The sequence below is a fragment of the Xiphias gladius genome, chromosome 4 (genome assembly GCF_016859285.1).
Source record: "Xiphias gladius isolate SHS-SW01 ecotype Sanya breed wild chromosome 4, ASM1685928v1, whole genome shotgun sequence".
Taxonomy (NCBI): domain Eukaryota; kingdom Metazoa; phylum Chordata; class Actinopteri; order Istiophoriformes; family Xiphiidae; genus Xiphias; species Xiphias gladius.
In genome coordinates this window covers 1,817,883-1,843,859 of record NC_053403.1, presented here as the reverse complement: position 1 = coordinate 1,843,859, position 25,977 = coordinate 1,817,883, and the positions used below count along the sequence as shown (strand labels likewise).

The 25,977-nt window shown below is 39.6% G+C and overlaps 1 protein-coding gene across 9 annotated transcripts in view; it reads left to right on the top strand.

Annotated features, from left to right (window-relative positions):
- Positions 1–25,977, top strand: part of mei4 (meiosis-specific, MEI4 homolog (S. cerevisiae)) — an 86,505-nt gene that overhangs the window by 35,669 nt on the left and 24,859 nt on the right. For 6 of the 9 annotated variants that reach the window (XM_040125111.1, XM_040125104.1, XM_040125107.1 and 3 more), the window contains one exon: positions 16,227–17,554. The exons of 1 other annotated variant lie outside the window; for it this stretch is intronic. In XM_040125111.1, coding sequence (XP_039981045.1) covers positions 16,227–16,460 — 234 coding nt within the window. In that variant the 3' untranslated portion in view covers positions 16,461–17,554. Of the gene's footprint in view, positions 1–16,226; positions 17,555–25,977 lie in introns of those variants that run through there. 2 more of the 9 variants (XM_040125105.1, XM_040125106.1) reach the window with 2 other exon arrangements.

Genomic DNA, 25,977 nt, shown 5'->3' with positions numbered 1-25,977 from the left:
TTTACACATACATATTTCTTTAGATTTGTTGAAGTCCAGTCTAGTTCCAGACAATTCGTGTGGAGTAGTGTTTACGACACCTGAAGATCATAAGTCCAATACTCACTGTCATTATGGCTCAGTTTTCGTCTCCACCAGCTCCTGAGGGAAAGATCTGGTTCTTTAGCCGCTAAATGCTCCACTGTGTTCACCAGCTGGTCCCTGACTGTGCTGACCAGCTACTGTACAGTGGATTTACCAGAGCTCGTTTGATGAATACAGCTGCCGCTGGAAACAATGTTGATGAGAGCACTGTGACTGAACTAAGGTAGCCACTAAGAATTCTGTTATTCTCTTATTGATTATTGTGTAGATTATTACTTTTTGATTAACGGAATAGTTGTTTAGTCTGTAAAATGTCAGAAAATAATGAAAACTGCAAACAGCCCAAAGTGAGGTCTTTAAATGTCTTGTTTTGTCCAACCAACAGTCCCAAACCTAAAGATATTCAATTTACAATGGAACTAAACAGAGAAAAGCAGCAAATCATCACATTTGAGAAGCTGGAACCAGAGAGTCCGTAACATTTTTTCTTGATAAACGACAACAGTTGATTATTAATCAATGAAATGAGTGGTCAATTAATTGATGTCAGCGCTAGACTGAACCATGCATTAAATGTGCCAAAATACGAGCCAAAAGAGGCTTAAATGTTCCTTAGAGTGGCAGAGTTGGTCATAATTCTCTGCGGGTTCATTGTTACGGGTTAATATAGCAAATATTGATTAAACTTAAAAAGTAAAAAAAACTGTACAGAAAGGCTCTGTCTATGATTTTTCTTTACATTATTAAATAAATAAATCATGGCTTGTAGACGACTATTTTTCAAAAACCCGTTGACCATTACGAGTGTGCACTTTTCAAACGCCCCCCGTGTCCCTCTTTGTAGGTGCTCTGGTCGTTTACCTTCTTGAAAAAAAAAACGCTTGATGACACACGTCCTCTCAGGCGAGGCGACCTGCTCTCGGCGTGGCGAGCCGTCCCCGTCCACCGCTGCACATGTGACAGATTTTGAAGAACGATCAGATTAAGGGGAGAGGGAGAGTAAAAGATGGACAATTAGCTGAGGATCAAAGCCGTCCTCTGTCCTCAAATCGCACCACTCTCATTAGTGGTCTAACCAGGAACGAAAATGAGACCGGTTGATCAAAGTCACTGTATAAAACTAAACCAGGAATCCTATGTGGAGGTACTGTCAAAGTCATGCATAAATGCACAAACACACACACACAGACATACAAAATAGGTTTTTAACATTCTCTCTATCCATTCAGGTAAATGAATGGTCACTACCCGAATCTATAATTTAAAAAGGAGAAGCCTGACATAGATATAGAAATAATGTTTGAATATTTGATCTCCCTCCATTTCCGTACCACTGCTATCTGCAATTTCATTCCCATGTAATTTAATGTAACTGGTTCTGTTTTTGCTTTTCTGATCTTTTCTGTAGCCTCCCAGGTGACAACAGTGCTATTGGGACATTATGACAAGTAATCAACACTATGAATTCAAAGGGAAATCATTTAGCAGATGCCTTATATATTAATTTCAATTTTAATATAGAGCGGAAAAGGTTAATTTAAAATGTGCAGCACCTGTGAGCAATTTCAGGGAAGACTTCAAGAATTCTGATCATGTCCTGGGGGTTATTGTTGTTGTAGCTTATTGTGGCTATTGCTGCTTTTAATATCTTTCATTCTCTTACAGTGAATGTAAACATTTTAGTAACAATAGAGGGTAGAATGCCTGAAACTCTCCTTTTCTCGTTGGCAAAGAGTAGCAGTGTTCAGCTTCTCATTTTTACTTTGTCAAAATGACAGACCTCGGCAGCAGGTCGGTAATTAATGTTAAGTCCGTGGGTAACTTGACGACAGGCCAACATTTAATGCTGTGTCCCGTGCTGTTGGTCAAATTGCGCTCTGCAGCCGGTTCCTGTACTCATGTACGGAAAGATTGTTTGTGAGGGAAGAACCTCCACTTTGTAAGGCCACTGCGCAACTCCGGCAGACTGACACGTTTTCTCTCCAGTGGATCACTTCATGTCAGTTTCAGGAGGCAGATTCGGCAGTTAAACTTTAATTCATCTTATTTCAAAAATAGCATCACTGATGATACATATTTAATCCATATTGCATAATTCCCCTGTTGCCACATAAAAAGGTATCGGATCAGAACCTGTATGTGCAGATATCAGATATTGAAGGACTTGGATCGGGGGTAGAAACGCTTGATTGTGACATCCCTAATAAATATATATGCAGATTGAATTAACTCTTTGCTAACTACTGCCCCCCCTTGGTTGCTGTCACAACGGTGGCAGGTTTCGCAATAAAAATTATTAGTAAATCTTAATTGTTAATTTGTTTAATTGTTGGTTTGTTTCCAACCTCTCTGATCGTCTGACTGCTCATTTTTTTAGGACTCGTAAGTCTGAGTGATCCACGCCACCTTTGGTGAATATAAGGGAACCTAGTGTAGGCACACAGGAACTAAGATCAGCTTGTAGAGAGGAAAGAGCAAAAGGATTTTGAGTTATCAGGTCAAAGCTGAACTTCGTTTGTCGGCGCTGGCATGTCTACTCTAGCGAGTCTCTCCAACTGACTGAACACTGTAAATATTGTGGTTTGGTCTTTGGGGAGACTCTGCTCGTCATATCAGCTGTCTCCAGCCGACAGATTTGACAGAGCTGACCTCCTGTCTGCAACTGTCGCAGCCTCATGAGATCATTTAACAAAAAAGAAAATAATCCTCACCTGGCGGACCTTCCCTGGGTTGCTGATGGTGAGATAAACTTAAGAAAACAAGGGGATACAGCACTTTTTTATATGTGTGCATGCAACAGACAAACCTGTGTTCTTCCACCTCCCTGGGCAGTCGAGATGTCAAGATATGACCTAAGTGAACGCAGACTTGGACGAGACTGGATCGATTTTTTTGTCGGTTGAATAAGTGGCTTCCCAGAGGACTGCCTTGAAAGAGATGTTCTGGGTGAAAAAATAAAGCACTGCAAGATCCCGCTTGTACAAGAGAGAGGCAAAACAGACGTAAAAATATCAATTCCAGGGAGGAGTTGCGTGCTCTGGGCTGACGGGTGGGGGATGCACATAAGCCTGAAGTGGACTGTGGTCACACTCGCTTCAGTGGGGGACCACCAGGAATCATTTGTATGCTGCACTTCAAAGGAAAATCATACCATGGGTGTCTGGGTCCAACAAGCCTGTATGGGGAAGGCCACAGGGCCAAAAACCGTTTGTCCTCAATATTGTGAGGGTAAACAAGCTTATTTTCATGTTTGAACCCATTTTTTGAAGTATAACAGCAACAGTTCTCAAAAGACAGCATTTTTAAAAAAATTTTTTTAGCTGTGAACATTCATTAACCTGCTCACAGAAAATGGAAATTGATTAATTTGTTTGTAATTACATTGCTAAAGTTATTCCCTGAAAAAATTCTGAAACCAAACTGGATCTTGACACTTGCATTATGTTGTTTTACCTTGAAAGTAATTTTACTCTGTGCATGTTTGTATTATGACATTTATATCTCTTTAGTGTTATTTACATTCTTCTTTTGTAAAAAATCACCAAGGTATTACAAGTCATCCCGAGGAGGACATGAATGCATGAACCATGGCAAGTTCATCCAAAAGCTATACGGATATTTCGCTTGAAACCACATATGTGAACCTCACGGTGGCGCAAGAGGAAGAGTCGGGATCACGAAAGTCATTATGTTACATCGTCTGGGAAGCACGAATGGTTTTTTGATTGGCTCTCAGACAAAATGTCTTATTTAACGACTCTCCCAGCCACTTAAATCAGCCTGTTAGCAAAGACTGACAGCAGCTCAGGTTTGAGGAGAGCTGTAGCTGGCACAGAAAATGAACTTTACATAGCAGCGGTCAACGGGAAATACTTTCCCCAGACCAGAAGCAAAGTTTAATTCATGGAGATTCATTGTATTTTTATGAGACCAACAAAACTATAGAGATGATTTGGAGAGCAACACTAGAAGCAGTAATTTCAAGTCAGTGTCATTTCAAGCCATTTTTATTTTATTTGCGTACAAGCAAATAGCAATATCTATTTTTGATTAATCCATTTGACAAAGCAAGGTACTTCATCATATTCATGCAAAGATAATGCCATAACGCAGTTCTGCTAATTGATTTGCAAAACGTTGATGACGATGGCCAAATACAACCCGAGGTGACAAAGGGACAGATACCTCAGTATAAAAAGTGCAAGGAAATTACTGGTTAAGAGTCAACTCTTGTTTCCTTTAACCATGACTGTGTTTTCCAACCTTAACCAAGTCATTATTATTGTAACCATGGCAACAACAGAGTAGTAATTTTAGCCCCAATCATGATGTTTCCTTAATCATAACCTGGTTGTTTTTGTGCCTAAACTTAACCAAATCTTTTCTAAAGCGGTGCAAAATAAAAAAAGGTTTTCAGAATCCGAAAACACTTACATGTGTCGCACTGGAGGGCATGGACAAACAATGTTTCGTATTAATAGATACTGAGAAATATTCATATTGAGAAACAATCACTGTTTTCTTCAGCAAGAGGAATAGAAAGGAAGAAAAAAGTGAAAATGGTTTTGCAGTGGACAAGGCTATACAGAATGAATTTAGATCTTCATAAAGAAACTTGATAGAAATGAGAATGGGATCAGGCTACATTACAGTGGCAGTGAATTAAACCTGGGAATTTGTTCTTTAACTAGTCCCGTGTTTTGCCATTGACTGGGACTGAAAAACTAGTCCCGTGTCAGCATCAAACTGGACTCGGCAGACCTTAACGAAGTTGTGGCACGGGTCATTGCAGGCCGGGCTCCTGTGCGTTCAGATAATGATAAAGTACCAGCTAACTTGACAGTGTTGTGGAGAGCAGGCTGAAGCTTCTCACTGGCGCTGTGGGCCTTCTTTTCCTCTCCGGTGACAAATCAATCTCTGTCCTTGATCAGTAAATTACTGCCCTTCAGACTCCCAGCCGAGCCCAGCTTCATTATGTACTCCCCGTCAGCTTCTCCCTCACTCTCCCTACTTTCAGTGCCTCAATCTCTCTTTTCCCTCCCCCATGACGCTCATTGCTCCCCTCTTTTTTAATCACTCTTCTTATCTATCTTTTCTGATTCATTTTCTCTGCCTTTTTCATTTTTTTATGAAGCTCTTTTGCTCTTTTCTTTCATAATCTTTTTCCTTCCGTTTACCTTGATGTCTTTCCTTTCCTCTATATTTTCTATCTGTCTTATTCCCCTGCCATTTTTCACACTCTTTTTTTCCCCTTTATATAGTCTTTATATAGCTATGTAGCTAAATAGCTTAAACAAAATAAAGCAACACCTCGGGGAAAAAGGTATTGACGTAAACTCCGAACTAACTTCATCAGAACTCCAAACGGCTTAATAAGCGGTGAGTCATAGAAGGTTGAAAGCTAATTAGCAGCATTTATCAGCAATAAAAGAGTCATGGCAATTAGCACTTGGATATTCGAGTTTTAAAGCAACACAAGCCAATCCCAGAGTTTCAGAGGACAAATCATCAGTGCCCAAACTGCAGGAGTGTGAATCACAAAAACTAAATGTCCAAAAATTGTTAGCGTCAAAGAGAACAGTCTGCAAAATCCTGACCAAAACACAAGCTTAGGAACAATACTATAAATTGCAACAACCCTTAAAAATTTCTTGGAACAACCAGGCAATTTTTCTGACCTTTTTAAAGACCAATTAAGAAAATAATAGCAGGTCACAGAGCTTAAGCAGAGTGAATCGGGGACTTAGATTCAGCAGGTGGACACAAACACCACTCCAGATGAATGATCGTGTTGCTCTGTGTCTGCTGGATTCGTATAAGGCCAACCCATTTGCCATATCAACTTAATTAGGTTGTGAAATTTCAATTTTGTGTTTTCAGTTGCCCCAAAGTGGGCCAGTAATTAAAGGAACAAAACTATTAATGCTGCTTTACGATTTGAAATTTTAGGTTTTTGAGTTTTCAGTCATTTTGATGGAAAGTCTGTTGTTCCAGCTTCTCGGGATTTCTTAATTTTCTCTCTTTTATATCATTTTAAATTGAATATCTCTGGGTTTTTTGGCCATTGGTCAGACAAAACAAGACATTTGAAGATATTCACCTTGGGCTCTGGGAATAGTGATGGACAACTAACTTTTTATAGACTAAACAATTAACAAATTAAGTGGAAAATAATCAACAGAATAGCTGATAATGAAAATAATTGTTAGTCGCAGCCATTTTCAAAAACTACTTATAGTTTCTTTACAGGCAAAATTCTTTTCGTGAAGTGTTTGTGTCAACTCCTTGCATCTATCTTCTTATTTGTCTTCATTCTTGTATTTTCTTGCACTTGAGAAACTTCATCTCACTTCCAAACCCACAGTTGCAGGCTGGTGGCTCGCCTGTGGCCTGGTCAGAATAGTAACAAGGAAAAATTGAATCCCGTTGAGGGGGCAGCTTTATAATCTCAGGGCAGCCCATGCTATCTGAGTCATGGTGCTTCAGGCTCCCGTGCTGCATACAGATCCAGGAGTTGTCGCCTTCCACAATCAAGGTCCTCATCTACCACAGCGGAAAAGGCCTTTCATGTTTCCGAATCCCATCAGTGGTAATTACCAGGGTTCCTATGCTGATATGGATCGTTTCTTCGGACTCACCATTTTCAAATGTCTCTACAAGGCGGATCTGAACTATGAAGTGTTCAGATTCTTATCATTTCACATTACACTGTCCCAATACGGGTGCGCCGTTTCTCATTTCTGCCTTCAACCCACGGTAATGAGAGTTGGAGTGGTGAGAGTTACATACGATTGACTACGTAGTGATGTAGAAAGTGATGACAGTTTCATAACGACCCCTCTGACCCTGCTTATGGTTTCTTACTAGATTCCTTCAGATGGTAGAGTGTAAACTCTGAGTCATTCTGTCACTGTAATTCAACCTCATTTAAGCTTGTGTTAATGTATGGTCTTTATTAATTCATATGTGTACAGCAAGTTCTCTGACTTGTTGTACACATATTAATAACTCAGAGCAAATGGTTATAACTAAAGTGTAAAATGCGTTTTGCTTAGTTTACAAAATAATCTCATGTCTGTGCAGCAAAGCCAAATAATAATAAAAGATCGGTTGCCTTCCAGGGCCTAGTAGCTGTTGTGATCCACAGCGCTTTTAGGTTTGTCGAACTCTTCTTTCCAATGTCAAGACGAACTGTGATGTAGGGCTGCAACTAACGATTATTTTCACCGTCGATTAATATTCAGATTATTTTTCGATTAATCATTTGTCTATAAAATGCCCAATATAATTTCCCACACACCAAGGTGACATCTTCAGATGAGAGATGCTCAGTTCACTATCATGTCTGACAAAGAAAAGCAGGATATCACTTACATTTGTAGCTAGAAACAACTCATGTTTGGCATTTTTGCTTACAAACGTACAAAAACGATTTAATTACTACAACAGTTGCTGATTAATTCTCTTTCAATCGATTAATCAACTAATTGTTGCAGCTCTACTCTCGTGCTTGGCTTCTGTACCCATAAGGAACGAAAAGTCCTTGGAAATTTATGAAATAAGGATGGATGGAGACTTTTTTTTTTTTTTTTTTTGTTAGACAAAAACAGTTGCCTGTTTACAAATCCAGCAGACAGAACAACAGTGGCATCAAATTGGAGTTGTGTTTGTGTTCACCTGCTGAAAAAGTTCAATATTCTCTCTCCTTTTAAGTCGGTTTTTTGGTCTCTACCAACTCCTGAGAAGACGATCCGGCTCTTCAGCTGCTACCTGCCTTCATTATTACATGTTTATTACACTGACAGTTGTAAAAGAATTAATTTTGTTGCCAAGGAAAAGTGCTGTAATTAAAATGTAGAATAGCGAAAATGATCGTGTTCATTTGTGATGAACCGATTCTCGGGGTAGCTAATTATCGCCTTTTGAGTTGTTGGGCATGAGCCTCTGTGTTACAGGTCAACCCTCTGCAGATATTAAAAGAAGTTTTACATTATCCTGTTGCCAAGCTTCAAAGCCACAACTCATCATCATGTTTACCTGGAAAGTCGATTGTGAAATGACCTTCTGCTTAACCTCAGCCTTGCCTGAGCCCTCATGTCCAATATTTAGCTTAGGTCACTCAGTGGCATCGGGGAAAAAAGAAAAAGATAAAATTAAAGATAAAGTCATTCTGACTTTGTGGTTTGGCCTGGAAGTGAAAAGCTGTCCTATAACTGGCATTGAGGGACAGGGTAGTTTATCTGGATTATTAAAAGGCACCAGCAAATCCTGTCGGCCTGGCGGATCCCCAAGGTGTGCTAACGAGCCAGCAAACAACTAAATCAGCCTGTCCTGCTGTTTTTTATCCTCTCACTTAGAGTAGGACTCTGGCTGGGATACATGCAGATGGGCCCTCTATCATTTTCCTCTGATGTTCTTCTCTCCAAAACTTTGTCCTAGTAATTGTGTTCTATTCTTGATTTTTGTCTCACATCCGTTCCCCCGTTCTTTGCTCTTGACACTGTACACATGGGCAGCTGCGGTAGATGATCCCCTCATACACGCATTAGTGTTTTTTGGGGAATTTTCTGTCTGTAGCTAAGATGAACAGGAGCGAGATAACGAGAAACAAAGGGAGAGAGAGCGACGACACGCGGCAAAAGACTTCAGCTGGAATAATGGGACATGGCGATCATTACATATATTGTATGCATCCTAACCACAAGGTCACCCCAGACACTGCAGACAGTTCTTTACTGAAAGTCATACACCAAAACTGCTATTAGGCATTGAAACTCAACACTCTCATCTGTATTCAGTTAGAAATATGTAAATAACAGTCTGACAGCGTTGCACCAGTGAAAACTGTCAAGTGTCACCACCTGGTCAGATGAATGAATGTAGAGCCGAGAGGAGAGGCTGCACGCACCATCATGAAGGACACTACATTTCTGATTCTCTAATCTCACTCTCTGTTTTGTTTTAAGTACTGGAAAACCAACCTAAAAAAATCTAATTCCAATTCCGAATCGGGTTCCACGGGAGTCCCTGTCTACAAGTGTCAGCTGACATGTCACTGCACAACATTGACAGCTCCACTAAAGACCCTAAGGATCATAAATGAGAAACTTGATTTTCATGCCTCCACGCCGGCAACAGCTGTGGCCAGAGGCATTATGTTTTTTGGTTGATAGTCCGCAAGGTCACAATGACCTCACAAAACACGATTTTGGCCATAACTCAAGAATTCACACACTAATTATGACCAAATACACTTAATACATTTTATTAAATTCCTTCAAAGTCTTCACTCCATGTATTACATGGGTCTGGACAGAAACGAACGTAAACTGCAACTTGACTTCTGGCGGAGACGTACAACTGCAAGGTGGTAATTCTAGGGTTTCTAATCATATTCCTCTCATAAATGCAACAATAGTATTATTTTCATTTATTCATTATATTGATTGTTCGGAATGAACACAGAAGGGAAACTGCCTGTCCCTCTCAACTTCATTATTTCTGATTTTACTGTTGCTGTCAGTACTTTTGAAGGCAGAAACCGGGCTGGTTATACAGCATTGTGCAAGGACACTTTGCTCATTAAATGACCCGGTGGATAATAAAAGAGGGATATGGCCTCAAGGGATTTAATCCTGAACCCACATTGGGAGAAAAGCCGCCCACTGATGAGTCAGTGGTCTCTAACATCTCTTTTTTCAAAAAGCAGTCTGAGATCTATCGTGTTTGATGAATCTGTCGGTTTGTATTGTGTTTCTTTTTTCCTTCATGCCAGGAACATTGATTTACAGTGGCATGGAAATAAAATAAGATTACAGTAGGTATTATACTACTTGTCAAAGCCTCCCTTGAAACCCCAGTTTTGGAGCCATGGTGTAACAGTTGACCTCAAATGGTCTTTGTTGGATGTTTTAAGTACGGTTTTGCCTTCAGAAAAGCTTGGATTCTTCAAAGCAGTAGTTAGACATTTTGAGTTAAATGAGAAGACTGACTCTCATGTCTGTGCAGCAAAGCCAAATTATTCTTAATTAGAGTTCTGCACAGGTCGACAAAGTGAGCTCCCTGCAGAGTTTAAATATTTTAACATTGGGAAAAAGAAAACATTAGTATTGGATCGGTACTCGGTATTGTCAGGTACCTTGACCTAACGTATCAGAATCGGGAGAGGAAAAAATCTGATTTACCATCAAACATCATCATTCTGTCAATTAAAGTTAAACCCATAAATCAAACAGGCCAATGCATCGGATGATATTAGCTCGTTCCAGATATATCACATATGTCAGTCAATAAGTAACTGGAAAATATAATGAAATGTCGAGGATGTTTTTGGGATAATTCGGAAAAGGCTCTTTAGCAGCTGGTGAACATAGCCCACTATGTTCACCAGCTGGTCTCTGACTGGGTCTGTCTGCTGTTAGCAGGTAGTGGACAGAGGCTTTTTACAGCTGTTTCTCTGAAAGCAGCTGCCTGCCGAGACGGAAAATGATGCCATGAGAGCAGTGAGAGTGAACCACAACAGTAACGCTAAGGGCTGGAAAACCAGAACAATGAGCCAAAGGTGCGAAAATGTCCCATAGATTTGAGGAAAACTTTAAATTCTGGTGATGATTCTCTGTGTGTTCGTCACTAACAATGACCCCTTTCACATTGTCGCATTGTTTTTCACATGATCATTTCATAGAATTATTTTAAAAATATCAAGGGATTCTTATCAAAAATGTTTGATATGAATAAAGACAGATGAAATGAATTTTTTAACCTCTCAACTATCAATATTGATCCAAAAAATCCAGTATTAGTCCGGCTCTATATTCAGTTAATTAAAACATACATGATATTTTATTGGCAGTGTATAGCCCCAAATCATCATCTGGGCAAAATACAGCACGCTGACCCCGTTTTTTGTGGAAAAAATCCAAATCAAAAAGTAAGAAACCTCAGGAAAATAAGGATGAGATGAAACTCAGTTTGACTTTGGGATTAGTAAAGGTGTGTATGGTATGTTGCGTTTACACTGTTTAGAAGTGTGTGTGACCATTTCAGTGTGCTAAGGTTAACATTTAATTGAAAAGCAACTCAACTTTTTGACCTTATTTATACGCTGGATACTGTACTTCCTTTTTACCTGTTTATTATTACACTTAGCGAAAATTAACCCCTATAGATTCCAGTACAATTACCCAGCAAGAAACAGGATCATTTTCCTGTTTTTTACTTACTTTCTTGTTAATACTGTGTCCCAGAGATATTTATTCACTAGCGTCCTTTGAGGCCTTGGCTTGACTTCATGCTCAAGTTGAAGCAGTAAGACCTCGCAGGTCCTCTGCGGTTTCAGGATTTTGTCACCTCCCACCGTGGACTAGTAGTTGCACTCTTTGCATATGTTCTTCATAGATGCTCCATCACAGCTCCTGTCAGATTTTCATTCCAGTTATCGATTTTTGCTGTCCATCAAGTCCCGCTTCATGGCTTCATACATTCTTCGGGCATATGAGCGCTTGACAGGTTGGAGATTAAAGTAGAATATCTTGGGCTCCTTACCAGCCTAACCGATATAAACCACCTCTAACCTCTCAACGTTGTTGAATGTTGTTGTCAAACAAAACTAATGGTGAGGCTTTTTTAAGGAAGGTGATGACTGGTGGCCAGGTAAATCAAAAAAACACAAAAATAAACGTCCAACGCTCTGCGCAGATTTCTGTATCGTTTCACCAGTTATTGCTATATAGAAAAAAAATAAGTACAAATTTTAAAAAATGTAATGCCTAATTAGTTTTGTTAGCTGGAGCAGAGCAGTTTAATGTGGAAAAAGCAGCAAACAATTTGAAGACAAAGTGGGATCTTTATTTCTTTTACTGTAGAAAAGGGCGTTGAGAATGTTTCCAGGACAGCTTTATTTCCTGTGGTCCTACTGTCTCTTGAAGCTCAGTCTTTATATGCAGTTATGTCACTTATTCAAACACTCTGGGCCTTCGGGTATTTTTTAAGGTGCGCTCTTTTTTTTCTTACTTTCTTTTCAGGGTTTGAAGTTTAATGTCTATGTTTTCAAAAATGACAGGCTGCTTTGCTTAAAATGTCGGAAACAAGTGAAAAATGCCCCACACATGTTCCCACAGCCCAATGTCACATCTTCAAATTACTTGTTTTGTCTGGCCAACTGAATAAACTCACTTTTCAGAAGGTGGAAACAGAAAATTTTAAGAGTTTGTGCTAGACGAATAACCCGTTCTCTACAGTAGCTGTTGATAAACCCCAAAAAATAATCAAAAAAGGTGACAAATTTAGAATTAGAACAATAAACTCTGCTGTGGATTTAGTTGTCTCAGTATGAGTCCTGCTGTATTGTGGGTTATTCTGTGAAAATGATGACCTACCATTCAGTTTAAACTAATAACACAATGGATTAATCAGAGTAAGTTTTTTTTTTTTGGTCAGTTTTGAAATGTTAAATAAGTAGCTTGACAGAAATCAAGCAAGGGAAAACATTTCCCTCTCGTCAGAAATGACCTTTTGCTGATTTTCTCTGTTTTATATCGTTGTAAACTGAGTGTATCCGGGTTTTGGACTGTGGGTCAGACAGAGCAGGACATTTGAAGGTGACTTCGTAGGTTGCGGGAAAGTGTGACGGGCATTTTTCTTTATTTTGGTTCATTTATGGAGTAAACAATTGGTCGATTTATCGACAGAACATTTTGTGAATTCCTTAACATCGATTAGTAGCAACCCGAGACATGACGTCAGTAAGGTGATTGCTACTAGCAGCAACCGGACCGCAGAGAATGTTTTATATTGGCTCAGATCTTATTACTGTTGAAAGCCTATGTATGTGCGCTCCTTCAGTTGTTAGTCTGGTGTGAAGCAAGAGAATCCGCATATTAATTAATGCCTACGCCTACAAATAGGATATGCACTGTTTAGTCGGTTAAGTGAAACCATGTTTAAAATAAATCACGACTGTGCTGGCACACAAAATCATTCATTAAATAGTTTCCGTGAGCTTTCACTCCCACCCTTTCGGCCTCATTTCATTTCATGTTCTCAGCAGTTTGTTAGTTTTTAAATGGATCGTCCAGCCTCACTGGTGGGGCACTCAGAGGTTGCTGAGGAATCACTTAGACTCTGTGTCCGAATAATCTCATGCATCCAGAGTCTGTGCATGGGCGCGGCTCAGATAATCATCCTTGTGACGATGATATGCAAAGCCACATCACACTGCGGTCCTCTCACCTCGTGTTCACCCAAATGAAATATGTCCTTTCCATGTCGTTGACAGCTGCCGCAGCAGGCAGTGTGAGTTTCAAGCTGCCTGGCATGGTCTCTTAATGGCAACGTCTCACCAAATATGCGTATATACAGCACATATAGCCCCTAAATTCACAGTTCAAACAACAAATCTGAAACAATTGGAACCTGTTATCACACTCAAATTGATTGTCTAGTGTGAGCAAATTTATTAAAAGACTTGTCAATCATATAAGTCTGAGTGATGCATGTTTGTCTTAATAATATTCTAAAACACAACACTAAAATAGGTTTTAGTGTCTTTTTTAATCATAATCAGCTGAGAAACGGAAAATGCATAATGGCAAGTGAGAGAGATAAGGAGTCAGAGCAGCAGCTGAAAAACAACATGAAGCCTGCAGGTGGTCAGAAAGAAAGGCACAAGCCAAACGATGAGCATTGGAACTTTGAAGAAAAACGGAGAAATCCTTTTTTTAGTTGTCCTCCCCAGACCCAGTCCTTCGTGTTTAATATGCTACCAAACCCGTGAAGTGACTTGAAGCACTGCTTCCAGATCACAGACCAGATGTGCGCGTTTTTGGGTGTTTGACAATAGAAGTGGCCTCCCCGTTGACTGTGTCAGTCGTCAACAGGGAAGACCACTGGCTTCAGAGAATGGAAGATGGCAGCGTTTCAGCCACTCTGAAGCTGGACATTTCAGCAGCCATGCATATGACACTCTGCTGACATTTTCTACAAAGAAATTATTGTCATTAATCGTCATTAATGTCTGTCTTCATCAATGTGTTTGTATAGCTGGAGAGAAGAGTTTCCCAGCAGGCAAATTTCAATAAGTGAATTCTGTGATGTTAAGAAAAATGGTTGTTCTAGCTCTCTAGAGCAAAGTGCCAAATGACCCAGTCCTCATGGGGGTCCAAGTGTTGTTTGTTTGTGTGCGTTTTTGTAAGGGGTTAAGGGGTTTTGTCGTCACCTTCTGTCAGCACTCTGAAGGTTTTTAGCCTGGAGGAACACCTGACAGCCATCTGCCGGTTGTTTTCGTTCGTGACATCTCACAGCCGCACACGCAAGTGTGCACACACAGACACTTTCACACGTAAGAATTCAAGCACACACACATTTACAAAGGCACATTTACGAACCTGGAAGAAATCCAGTGGCTTCCCTTTATTTGAATAATTAAATTTTCGTTTGTAGCGTTCTGTGTATTGAAAGCCTTAAAATTCACTTAGTGTATGCTCTGAAAACACTGTATTTCTGTACTGACATCTGTTGTTAAATAGCTTGTGCAGTAGTATTTACTTGCAGCATCTGTCAGGCCATCATCCCTGAGAATTTACTTCAGAGTGGGGCTATTTGAGTAATGATTTACCTTTTTCAGCAGGTTTCTTACCACTGTCTCTCCTTTGAATTACATTCCTCCTGCGCTTTCTGTTGGGTCAGCAGTAGCAAGGCAGTCATGTACTTAAACGACTTACTCGATTCCTACATCTTGGCTGGAGTATTTCCCACAAACGGAGAGGTATTTGTGCTGGTTGGCATCCAGAAGGTGATAGGAAGATTTTACATGCTCAGCATTGGAGAGATCAGAGCTGCCATTACAGGGGTGGCAACTCTGTGATTTGGCCGGAAAGTTATAATGGCAGGAAGCCAAGATCTTGCTTATTGACACCAGAGATGAAGAAAGCTGTCAAGTCTATGGAGATCTTTTGTGTTTGGCCAGTCCAGGGGACTGCTGAATTAGCAGATAGTTATAGGGAGGTCAGATAGACTGGAACGGATAATCTTTAACCCTGAAATGCTGAATGCTTTGGATACTGTCAGTTTGTCGTGGTTGACAAACCTCCTCACTGTTGCATAGAGGTCAGGACCCATGCTTGTCAGCTGGCAGGAAGGTGTGGTGGTTCCAGGTTTTCCTAAATATGACAGTAAGGTGTTTTCCAATCAGTGGAGTATCACACTGCTCAGGCTCAATGGGAATGCTTTGGCCAGAGTGATGAACAGGAGGCTCCGATCCATTGTCAAACTTCAGATTAGAAATAAATCCTGGACTTGGAATGGTGGACCAGCTCTGGGTACTGGTCAGCTCTCTGAAGGTTTTAGCCAGGAGGAACACTTAACAGCCATGCCATTTTGGTGATTGTTTTCCTTTCTGACATCTCAAACAATCCCAAGTACGATTAATGGACCAACTCTGTTTACTGGCAGGGTTGTGGGAGTTTGCCCATCCAGTCTGCAGGTTTTTAGCTATGCTAGAGGAAATGACAGTGTCGGACAGCCGTTTGGTCCACCTATTTGTTCCGGACTGAAATATCTCCCCAACAATTGGATGGATTGCCGTGAAATTTTATGAAAATACTCATGTTCCCTGGCTGACTTTTCCCATAGCCCCACCTTGATGTTGAGATTTTTGGTTTTTAGTTAAATGTGTCCACAATCATTAGAATTCCCATGGTGGCTGAATCCTCATGTCTTTTGCGATCCACTGACTTATCATCTTGTGTTACCAGCAGGTCAAGTTTTTGCTTATCCAGTGAAATATCTGCAAAGTTCTAGAATGTTTGGGAAGTTAAGAGAGGCAGCGAGTCAAGTCTTCTTGTAAGCATTTTGCAAATTTGGCCCATCTTGATTGACTGTCAAGAATATGTCCAGGATTAAATTTCACACTGAAAAGTTTGCAAGATATAATGTGGCCGTTTCAGGCTAGTTGAGTGTCAGTTAAAGGTCCTACACGTACTGCACAGGCTTACACTGTATGTTTAAGACCTTTACCTGACACTCATCTCAATCAAAGTTACCCTTTCTTATTGTTAAACACTGATTCACATCATATCAGGTGTTGTGTCTTGATAGTAGTTATCAATGAATCATGCAGCCCTAATGTTGATGTTACTTTCCAGGGGCAGGAGAGCTCAGGGCTCGACAAGTTTCCTGTGGAGCAGTATCAGAACTCGTGCCACCTGTTTCGGATCCTGGAGGAGCTCCTACAGAAATCAAAGGTAGAGGTGGGGTCGGAGCAGATTGGCCTCCTGAGTCACTTGGAGCAGCGCGTCTTTCTATTGTCAGATGAGTTTCCCTTGTTTTCCATCTGCGTGTGGAGGATAAAAGGTCTCCTCACTTCCTCAGAGAGATAACGTCCCCCAAGTGTAAGTAACAGACAGGCCACATTCAAAGGTTTGGTTTCCACTCTGTATTACCCTTTACCCTATATGAACAAAGTGGCTTTAAACAACAGGTAATACCCCACCAATCAGCATCCATTGAACGCTGCGCTGTGGCGAGGAGCACTAAAAAGGAAAACACAGGATGCATCATATTCCCAAAGAACCACAATCTTCAAATCTATCTGAAGGTTAAGTCTGGTGACATTGTATATTCATCTTCTTGTCAACAAATCCCATGAAAAGATCCAAACCAACGCTGGATGTCTCCCACCAACAAATACTGCCCCAAATACTCACTAGAGCACCAAATGTGGATTAATCCGCTGCTCAAAATAGTCCCCAATAAATGCACTACTTCTGTTTGACTGGTACAGTGAGCAGCTGTTTTAGGAAATTACAGAGCCTTTTTTTTAATTAGAAGCGGAGGTTGGGGCTGAGAGCCACAGACAGGGCAGGGGGGTAAAAAAGTGTTTAGAGACGGACCAACACCTTGTTGGTTTTGGTTTCTTCATGGGATCTGCTGACAATAGCAAAAATAAAGAATATTGCCAGTCTTATCCTTTAAAAAAGAATAAAGGCCTAAGATTATTCTGTACAGTAATGGTTCCGATACTGAACACTTGAACCTAGTGGGCAGTGACTACTATTCAACATCTAAATATGTACTAATTATAATTAAACATTTCAGGCTGGGACAAGTAATACATGCTAAAATTGAGAATTTGAAGGGATTCTCTCAAAAGGCGGGCATTGAGTGAAGAACTCATCTTCTACATAAGTAGTACTTATGTGAAATGTTTGTAGATTTGTTTCTGTATATAAGTTCCCACAAACCAACAAACTCTCAAGAAATTTATGTCGCCTTTGCGGAAGTTGGTCAATAGCAACTCAGAACAAAACGCATTGTATGAGGACTTTAATATTTTTCCAGGCTTAGTGGACTTTATGTTTCCAGTTGTAGCCATGTATGCCTGAAAATGTTATCAAATAAATATATGTCACATGCTTGTACTTGTGCATAACTCCACAACTGAGTGGAAAAAATAAATCTTGCCATTATCTAACAGTTGTTAACTTACTCATTCCAACGTTAAATGCATCTATAATTGAGTAATAACAGATGTTTTTTTATTGCCAAGATAATCGCTTCACAAATGACAAAAGAGGAATCCTGAAAGTTTTTATTCTCTGTGTTGTAGTGGTTTGACAGTGAAGAGCTGTTTTTTAGTTGAGTAATGGCACAGACACCGTCACTGAAAGCCGCAAAATTGCTAATAATTCTTGTTAAGTACTAACAGTTTCGATTCCTCCATCAATTGCTTTCTTTAATGGATCAATGCAGGGCGCTTATGAAGGCGTATTTTATTTATGTGTGTAATAACTAGGGCTCTTCAAATTAATCTTTACCAGGGATACCAGAGCTACTGGTGGTTAGTGAATGGGTAGATGTATTTCCTTCCGGGGTCCATCGCAGGTTTTAAAATGCTACAGTGGCGTGACCAAACGGATTTTCGATCATTTCCATCTTATCTTATCGGTGGAAAGTGCTAAAACTTTATGAGATGATGTGATAAAGCATTTTTGACAACACAGTATGTGTGATTATTCACTTTATACGATACTGTGTGTAAAGAGTAACCTTCATCTTGAAATTCTAATATGTCTCTCTAGTCACGTTAGCTTCTTCTAATTTTAAACAGCATACTTTCAGGTATGTATTTTTCACTTTATACACGATTTACACCATTTTTTATTAAAACCTACCAAAACTCAGAATTTTATTGTGAATTTTATAGCCTTCGGTTTCATAAACAGTGGTTTAGTGCGTTATTGTTAAGTAGCTTTGTGTGCAGTTCTTATAGTCTCTCTTTTGAATATTTCCCCATTCTTCAACACAGTATGTAATGTTTTTATCAGCTTTACCCACCGTAGCACCTGCAGTCTTTCTCTCAGGCTCCAACAACCTTGACTGATCAGAGGGTATAAAGGTAGCACGTGTGTAGCCTGAGAGGCGAAAAACCGGGGCAAAAACTGAGTGCCACCATCGGGTGTGATGTTGTTTTCCATGCTGCTTATTTGGTGTCTGCAATAACGGCCCAGACATGAGGGAAGCTACATAAGTTTCCTGATACGTCATGAATTACCAAAGGCTCACGGGTCCAGGCTGAGTTGATAGACATCACTCCTGTTGTGTCTGCTATGGGTTTCTGCCCCTCTCAGTCTGTGATCTCTTCATCTTTCATATCCTGTTGAGAGCAAAGCAGGGATAGGCTGTGCTTTAAAAAATAAAAATGGACTGCTCATACGTGCGCTGATGGTTAATTTGCCTCGGTGGAGAAGTGAATCTGTCTCATCATGGGTGGGATTGACAGGGGCAGACATGGCGGGTTGCGTCATCAGCAGAGAACCCCAGTGAGCCTCTCAGCATATATGTGTATAAGACGTTTCATCAGTGGAGGAGATTAAGTTTGGGATAAAGAATGTAGGTTTATATAACCTGCCGTATAAACCTGCAGTAATAACAAGAGAAGGCCGATGATAGATACAGTGCTTAAAGGCATCTCAAAGTCTGGTGGTATTCTTAAATTTTCTCACTGTCAACAATACTCAGGAAAAAACTAAAATGACCAATGAATGTCTCCTACTAACAAGTGTTGTCTGTGTATCCAAAGCCTGATATATCTTATTCCTCTGTGGTATAGAGCTCCACTGTTTCTAAAAACCATAAAAACACATCAGTGATTCACACTGTGTCTCTGGGTGACGTGTTCCTTCATCACCATTAACACACACACTGTGCCGCTGCCCCAAGCACTCACTAGACTCCTTTTTATCGGAATTTTTGTTCAGCTAAAATGTAAAATTAGCTTACAAGGACAAACACAAGAAAACAAAAAGATTGCAGACGTTTTAGTGAGACATGTGAGTCCACTGTTATGCCCACATTTTCTTGATATTGGCAGAGATCTAATCCGAGGGTCTGACTCCACTCTCAGGCAAGTCTGTTTTTCGTTTTTTCATATATACCAGGGATGAGAACGCCATCTTACACAGATATAATAATGGAAACAGCAAGACCCCAGTCCACGTAGTCAGGCAATGCTTGTCATAAACTTCAGCATTCAGTAAGTGTCATGTCAGTCTCTTAGAAATTACTTTTATATTAGACTAATTTGCAACAGTATATACGTTTTGTAGGAAACGTTATTTCGACCGGATTCTGCTTTCTATTAATGTAACGAGGAAATGTTGGCGGCAAGTTGCAAATATGTTGATACTGAACGTATCAGTAAAATGTTTACAGACAAGATTTTTTTTTTCTGCCAACATATCCAATGTTACAGTAAAATGTCCAGTTGCAGTGACTCAAGCATCATTAATCTGGTTTATGGTTCTGGTTAGACTCTCACAGCGCTTGGTTCAGGTTCGAGAAAGATCCTGGTCTGGTTTAATACAGAACAAGGTCACAGTGACGTCAGACACAACCTGTTTATTTATATTTAACCAAAGCCACCATCTTTCCCGAACCTAAACCAACCAAAATCCAACAATTTAGTAATATATAAACATAATTTCTTAGAGACAAAGTTGTAAGTCCATAATTTTATTAGGATTTTTAATATGGTCATTTCGATATTTATTGCTTATGTCTTCTGATAAGTTTCAAACATGTTACAAAAGTAACTGTAAACGTTAGCTCGATATTGATGTAATGAAACCTTATTAAAATGTACAATAAAGGAGACGAACGCATCTTCAAGCACTCTAGGCAGCCTGTCCATAAGGCACCCATTCTGGGAGTAGCCACACGAGAGGGACATATTTATTTATTCATAGTTTAAACTAGTCCCCAACAAATGCACTATTTCCTTCTGCTTGAGAAACATTTGCTAAAAACTAAAGTGAGCAGGTGTTTTAATAAATTACCGAGAAACTTTTAAACATGAAACCATATATCTGTGAGGTTTTTTTTTAAAGATGTACACCTCTTACAAAAATATATTAAAAATGTATTATCTTGCGACTTGTTGTAGAGGCAATTAAATGTCCAGCAGTGCATTGGACCAATCAACCAATGATGAAAAGCCATGATGAAAAGCTTGAAATAAGGTAGGAGAACGTAAATCAGTGAGTCTGTGAAGTGGCTTATGTGCAAAGCCTGCGGAAACCGTGAGCAGATTGTGTAAATAATGCTTCACTAAGCCATATCCAGACTCTTCTATTAGGAGTTGGTGATTTATGAGCCCTCCAACTCCTTAAACCTGCACAACCTTGATTGATATGAAAATTAATTTTCCATATGTTCAGTCGCTGCCGTTATAGATCAAAGAATTTTTGAGGGCTGATCCTGAGAGTAGTCGAGTGTTGTTAGTCAACGTGGTCGATAAAAGTGTAGAGTTTGATCATTTTGAGGTCATAGGTCAGACGTTTTTTGGAATAGGAATAGAAAAAGACTGTTTAATATCTTCAGCATGCACTTCATCCCCTCTGTATTTTAATAGATGATAAAAAATGGAGCTGAGCCGTCAACGAAGCTGAAAAACAAAAGACTTTATTGGAGTATACGCCGCTTGATGGATCATTTGTGTGCCAGATTTAACAAGAGTCTAAAAGTAAGATGACAGAATGGACTGCGCGGAGGTTGACATAATGTATTCACCAAAAAAGGATGGAAATAGAGTTGGATTCTATTGAACTTGTGGGAGAATTGAAAGTTGCATCACAGTCCTCTGAGCAAGAGAAGAGGATTAAACCTCTCCATGTATGTGCATGTTGGACTCAAACGAGGTTTTAAGAGCTGAAAGGGGATACGAAGGGTTTTCTTTTTATCTGTGGGGTGATTTTTTTAGCAATTTGAGCTGATAAGGAGGACTTGGCAAGGCTTTTTGACCCTGATTGATATGGTAACTAATTGAACTTTGATTGTCTTCCAGATGCTCAGTCTGTGTTGTTCTAGATCACAGGCCTTATTTGACCGATGTTTCATAAATCAACTGTAACGGCAGCTAATGACTTTATTCCTGGAGAGCAATTAGCACACCAAATGGGATCTTCAAAAAGATATTAAGATGGTCTGGGAGACGCTTGCTGAAATGAGAGGATGCCAGATAAACTTGTAATAGAAAACAGAATGCTGGTCTCCTCATTGACAGACATGTATTATAGATATGAAAGTATTGGGATCTTCAACAGGTTTCACAGGTTGTGACATTCACTCCACATATAACACGTTCACTACAAGTAGGACGTGCACCGAATCTGCATTTCATTTCAATAATTTAAGCATATAAACTTTATATTTTCCAACCCAGAACTTCAGTAGTTTGATGATAATGGGCTCTCTCCAAGCTGATGGCCGTAGAGCACAAAGAAACATTACCCTGTAAACTCTCTAGAAGAGTGTGTCAGATACATTTAATCAATCGATATCTTCTGTAGCTCACGTCGTGACTACAGGTTGTGTACATTAATTAGGCTCCTACTCAAAAGCGTTTCTGTCTTTGCAGCCAACAAAAGGTATTTGCAGATTTTTGAGTTGAAATTATTTGTAAATGTAGCTACTCGTATTAAATAAAATGCTGTTCATCCCCAACCCTAAACCGAGTGCTACTGCAGTGAGAATATTGGGCTGATTTCACATCGTGTACCAGGTTATTGGTTGGTATCTGTGAAGATCATACACCGAAAAGCCACAACATTAAACGCTCTTCTTGGTTTCTCCAGTGTAGCCCGTCTCATCCCCTTGGTTGCCCTATGAGCACACAGTCAGGCTGATGAACGTAATCAGGTTAAGCAAACTAAATTGAGAACGACTTCTGCTCGTTCGTCTTAATTTTACAGGTTTTAGCCTCACTGGGAAATGACAGCATTATTTTCACTTTAGCCACGTTCGCTCGACACATCACTCGATGGAAATACAAAGAGGCGCAAAAGATGGTGTCTATCAATCTCAATATACGAAATGAGGGCTTTTCTCAGTAACACACACTCCACTGAGCAATACCACCACTGTCAGGGTTCATGCTGAAAGTCAGTGAGACTGGTTTATCATAATGTGACCTAGTGATGGTAGAAGTCATGTTAAAAGGAAAACTAGTGTTTGAAAGGACAAACCACCCTCACCCTCAAAGTATTTGTCATCCTAATGATTTTATGAGCATAAACGGCTCACCTGGACTCAACATTAACACTAAGTGAAGTCAGATTATTAATCACACATTGAACATTAGAATCAATTAAGAAAAGGACGGTTTTTCCATGTTAAACCATAGTGTTAAAATAGGAAAAAGAGCGAGAACAAAAATGAGTAAAGCTTTGTGCCACTGAGTCTTATTTACATTATGTACATGTGAATCCATCCAGCCTGGTTAGACGGTTCAGTAAATGGATGATTTTATCTTTAATACAGACTAATTTGACAGCCAGTGTCTATCCTCCAGGGCTTCCCGTTGGCTGACTCTTCGGTTCAGGCTTTCCAGCAGCTGAGTGTGACCGTCAGTACCAGGTGCTCTCTGCTGCTTATTAATGACATCTATTTGTGAAGAACACAAGCAGTAATGGATGCACCTTGTCAATAACACAGCCAGCGGGAAACGGTGCTTTGCATGCCAGTTCCACCACGGCAACTGAGGTCCATGTTCATTCAAAAGCTCCCCCACCCAGCTACCTCATCACTAATCATTCGCTTACAAGTGACAACTGCAAGCGAATGATTGACTTGAAGAAACAATAGAGTATTTCCTTCACTGTCTTGATTCCACTCTGCACCTGAACCTGACCAGGCCTGAATGCCACTTTTGTTCTTCATTCAGGTCAGAAAAAACAAATGTATGAATCAGATGACATATCCAGGGCTACGACTAAAGTATCTACACTATTCATTTATTATTTGCTAATTAATCTGTGGTAATTTTATCAATCAATTGGCTAAGACTTTTTGTTCTGGCAACAGTCAAAATCCCAAAGACACTCAGTATCTTTCAGATTTACTCACGCAGAAAATCTTCATCTTGGAGAGCTGAAGCCACAAAATATTATATAAAAGATCTATACGATTATTTAACTCACAGCTGGACCAATACATTCAGCCAAGTCTCCATTACATAGTTTGTCCACCAGATAATAATGATGTTTATTTTTCAGATATAAAATGTTGAGAGAATATTTTGATCACAATTGCTTGAGAAGAAAAAATCAAGGGAAATCTTTAATCATTAAGGGGTCCTTTCTATTTTAGAAACAGCAACAGTCTTATCAATAAATAATCATATTTTTTACTAAAACTCTAACAATTTATTAAATATGTATATTGGTATTGACCTCAAAATACGGTATTGGTCAGGCTATACTTCTGTCATCAGATTTACTGTTGATTAATTTTCTGTCAGTCAGCTATCAATTAATCAACTAGTTGTCTGAGAACTAGACATATCTCTGCCATAGCTTTCAACTGTAATTACTTTTTGGCCTACCCGGTTAATCGCTGCCACAAAAGCTTACTTTAAAAGCGTCCATAAGCACTCTGGAGCAGATATTCTTCGCTTGCTTTTTGTTGGTAGAGTTTTGTTGTATTTGTCTAGTGACCTATAACTTTTTTTATTTTGCTAGAAAAACCATGTGGTTGGATTTCTTTGCTTTCTGTGTTGACACAGCTCTGCAGTATGTGATTGCTGGGGTAGAAGGTGAGCAAAACAGAACGAACTCCCATTTGCATTTTGCCCTTCTGATGATGCTCCCTAATCTGGACAGACACTGTTCGTTTTCATTAATCTCGTAGTTTGTGTTAACTCACGCTCCCAGTTTTAATCAGCCTTTCTGGACAGCCAGAACCTGCGACTGTTGCACTCACACTGTACGGATCAACTGGCTGGACACGAAGTGGGTGCTCGCACTGAATGTAAAAATGGAACCCCTGGTTAGTTTTGTTTATTATTTATTTAAGATTATGGCTCCCCAAAAAAAGGTTGATAAAAAGAGAGACAGTCTTTGTTACTTTGTGTAATTCTACTATGAACAAAAATTAAGAAGAGAAACAAAAAAAATATGGAGCCACAGATGGAAGATGCAGATTATATGGTCTGTCTGTTCTACATCAAAGTTCAGTTTTATATCACAGCTGCGTCTCAGTTAAAACTTCAGTTTCAGCCACAAGATGTAAAATACTACCCCAGTAATATTAAAACAGGCTCAAAACAAGCTTGGATGGCTTGTGGTTGTTCCTCAGGGCTCGATCCTGGGTCCTTTTGAAACTGCTTATACACATGAATGACTCTGCTGCGTCTTTACCATTATTTCTCTCCCTTTGGCTTGAAGCAAATACTGTAAAAGAAGATAGTTGGAAATGGGTTAAAGTAGGAAATCAAAGGTAAAAACATCCGGTCTTTATTCACAGCTATGCCATCAGCTTGATTCCTTGGTTTATAATAGACACCATATTAAACTGGAAATAGTGTGCCAAACATGCATTCGCAGCAAAGTAAAAAAAGTATCAAAGTCTGAAGTAATACAGAATATAAATCTTAGTAATTCTGGTTCTTATTGCAAATTTCTATGTTTTAGTGTTCATTCTTATATCGTTGTTGTAGGATTGTTTTAACTGTTTAACTTTTAACATTTTTTATCATCTTTGCAATCTACAGTATATCTGGTTGATGTTTTGCACGTTGTATTGTTAATTTTTGACACAAAGAAAATATAGCTAAAATTATTTTCTAATCCTTTTTGCATGTACTTTGGTTTTAACTTGTTCTAAGTACAAAAGTAACTCTAAATGAGCTTTCAGAGGCACTTAAGTAGCTTTGTTTTCTACTTTCCTTTGAAGCAGAATGACGATGAGCAGCTCCAGATCTGTCAATAAATGACCTCAACCCAGAATGACCATGATTAGATTTTTTTTTTTCTCCCAGTTTAGCTAAGAGTGTCAGGTAATTCTAAATGCCAGATTCAACCTATCAGGGGCAATTTTGGCCTTTTGCGTTGCATGTTGACCCCTGTGGGGATTTCTTAATAAGCCATGGGAGCGAAGTGAACAGTGAGGACTCTCATTTTCTTGTGTTACTGGTTGGTTTGATCTAACTTCTGTCAGACTCTTCTTAATTCACTCGAGAGTGAAATTTTCATTACTTTCCTCTTGCCATGCAGCCCTCTAAAATATTCAACAAATAGTAAGCTAAACTCTAGCAGTAACAGAATCTGTAGTCTCTTGAGGTTGTCCCTGATTGTCTTCGTCCAGAGTGCAGCTGAGCACGTTCTCCTCCAAACAATCACTGTGAGTTGACTCTCTGTAGATCTTGTGTCATTCTTTTATGATCACGCTTCACCTGACGGGAAGGGCAGCCAAACAGAGCAGCACCTTGCAAAGCTGTGACTTGTCGAGCGTCGGCAGTGTTCCTAGACGTTTAGTTGTAAGGCTAGGTTGGTCTTAGAGTGTCAGAAACAGGCTTCTTTTCAGTCATCACGGTTTAGGAATTAAATGCCTGTTCGCTGT